At 41.6% G+C, this 2,558-nt stretch overlaps 1 protein-coding gene across 1 annotated transcript; it reads right to left on the minus strand.

Moving 5' to 3' along the window:
- Positions 1–231: 231 nt before the first annotated feature.
- LOC147867108 (gibberellin 20 oxidase 1-A-like) lies at positions 232–994 on the minus strand. The gene is made up of 2 exons (XM_087314866.1): positions 723–994; positions 232–525 (listed from the first exon to the last, which is right to left on the minus strand). The coding sequence occupies exons 1-2, from the start codon at positions 990–992 to the stop codon at positions 253–255; spliced, it is 543 nt and encodes a 180-aa protein (XP_087170992.1). The 5' UTR covers positions 993–994; the 3' UTR covers positions 232–252.
- Between the last annotated feature and the right edge of the window lie 1,564 nt (positions 995–2,558).

Here is a 2,558-nt window from a genome sequence, read left to right on the forward strand (position 1 = left end):
GACAACTTGTGATGGATGCCCACTCTTGATTTGTCACCATAAATCTTGTTGTGTTTGAAGATCATTTTTATTTACTAAAAAGAGCTACATAGACACAGACAGCTATAGATAGTGTTTGCAGGACTGGAATTTACATAAGTCATTATATATAATGAGAAACTTACATATGGATGGATGGATATACCCTGGGAGGGAAACAAAGGTGAAGAAGGGAGGAGGAAGGTTTGATTAGATAGATGATTATGATTATGATTAGATGGGCTGGCTAGCAGCAGCAGCTAGCCATTGGTTGAATGTGTGAAGGGTGTTCACGGTAGAACGATGTACACATTGGGTGAAGTAAAGAAAGTTGGCCCATGTGAAGTCGCGGTAAACGCGCGGGTGAGACTCGTCCACCAGTTCCGCGGGTGGTGACAGCAAAAGGTTGAGGCCTGGGTTGAAGAAAAACGCGATGGACCCCCTCTCCTCATGCCTGTTCACCAATGCCCTGTGCAAACAGCTCTTGTAGCGTCCGTTGCTCAGGGCCTGTCGTAGTCAGTCAGTCAGTCAGTTAGTTAGTTAGTTTAGGTATGAAAGAGAGAAACGATTTTCAGAACTCACATACATACATACATACATGATACATATATACAGATGTACATAGAGAAGAGAAGAGAAGAGAAGAGAAGAGAGAGAGAGAGAGAGAGAGAGAGAGAGAGTAGGAGTATGTAGTAGGAAGGAACCATGAGAGTGTCGCCGATGTTGATGACGAAGGCATCGGAACGAGGGGAAACCGTGTACCAATGAGCGTTGTGGAAGACTTGGAGGCCAGCCACGTGGTCCTGATGCAATATGGTCAATCCGGTTGGATCCGTGTGTGGCCCTGTACCATACGTCAGCCATGGCTGCTGGCATCTTGGATAGTTGTTCAATCGCAATATGGAGCTATGCTCAGGATCGAAAAACCGTCGAAGCCCACCACCCCCATTCATCATGCTCATGCTCATGCTCATGCTGTTGCTATTGCTATTGCTATTGCTAGTATTTAATGTATTAGAAGTAGTTGAAGTACAAGCCCCTGCAACAACCCCCAACCCCAACCCCAACCCCAACCCCACACTGAGCACATCCAACACCTCCAACCCCAACCCAATCATTGACCGGCTATACACCTCAAACACATCGCTGCTGCTGCTGCATCATCATCTCAACCAATAAATAACACGGCCTTAATCAAATTTACATGATTTTACTAAAATTTAATCAAGTTAGCTAGCTAGCATTATTAACTTTTTGCATTGTAAGACATTCATGACAAATATTATATTACCTACTTAATGAATCAATTAATTAAGGTAGGTAGGTAGTTAGGTGTCTGTCTAGACATAAGCTACGAGAGAGTACTACATACATACATACATATGTTACATGATCTTCAATAATGGAAATGCCCCCCCGCTTGCTTGCATTTATCTGTGAATTTCCTGCTACTTTACATATACAACTATGTATTATGTTCAAGATATGTTGTTGTTGTTGGTACAGGCATAATTTTGTGAGATATCTAGCTAGGCCTTAAATGTCACGCTCCCATTCATTTTGAACAGCTAATTCCTTCCTTGACGAAGAATTAGTAGAGAAATCTACAGCACAACCAGGTGCCCATTGACAATCATCTTATACTTATGATTGGACATTGATTGGCAGGAGTGTTACTTAAAATAAATGTGGGTAAGGAACATTAGATAAGACTGTGATCCCTCAGCAGTTCTCATGACTAGTAAACTGCTGGGCGGCCGGGAATAATCGCTTTCAGAATGCTAAGGAGGCTGTAACTCATTTGCAGATTGATAACCTGGATTGTTTCGTAAGGAACCAGCTGATCACCCCCTTTATGATCAACCACCACGTGACGTGCTAATCATATTTACTGCTAGCAATTCGATCATAAGCAATTAATAGGAATATTCCTCCTCATCTGAAGCATTGGATTGCCCAGGGAAAGGTTTGAATATCGCTGGGCGGCTCGTTTGATTTATTAAGGATGATTTAGTAGTATATTCACAACTTAAATAGCATTAATGGAGAACTTTAGTGTATATATCCAAGTGAGGAAGACGTTAAATATACCTGCTCAGATGTTCACTAGGGTAGAAGTGATGCAGCTCTCCCTCCTCCTCCTCCTCCTCCTCCTCCTCTTTCTCACAGGAATGATAATAACTGATGGGGTGTGATAGAGTTGCAGATGCAATTGCCAATGTTAGTAAGGGGCTTTGTAATAAAGCAAAGGAGGACCGATATCAAAAAAACTAAGAGAGTGGTTGTTTCGTTGCAACATTTTCAGCAACATTGTCGTGCCTTTCAGCATTGGATCGTTTGCGTGAGTCGGGTGGGAACTGCTGGGGTTTTGGACTAGGAGGAAGAAGAATTTGAGACGAATCTAGTTATGAATAGATTTTAAGAAAGAGATATAAAAACCTCGTGAATCCCACGAGTATAATGCATTTTATTAGAGTAATCAATATTAAAATAAGAACATGAATTTGGATTAAAAGAGAGAGATAAAAAACCTTATGAAT

This window comes from Azolla caroliniana, unplaced genomic scaffold, assembly GCF_043228905.1.
Source record: "Azolla caroliniana isolate FFs.n. ecotype wild unplaced genomic scaffold, voAzoCaro1.0.p SCAF_2, whole genome shotgun sequence".
In the NCBI taxonomy this organism is placed as follows: Eukaryota; Viridiplantae; Streptophyta; class Polypodiopsida; order Salviniales; family Salviniaceae; genus Azolla; species Azolla caroliniana.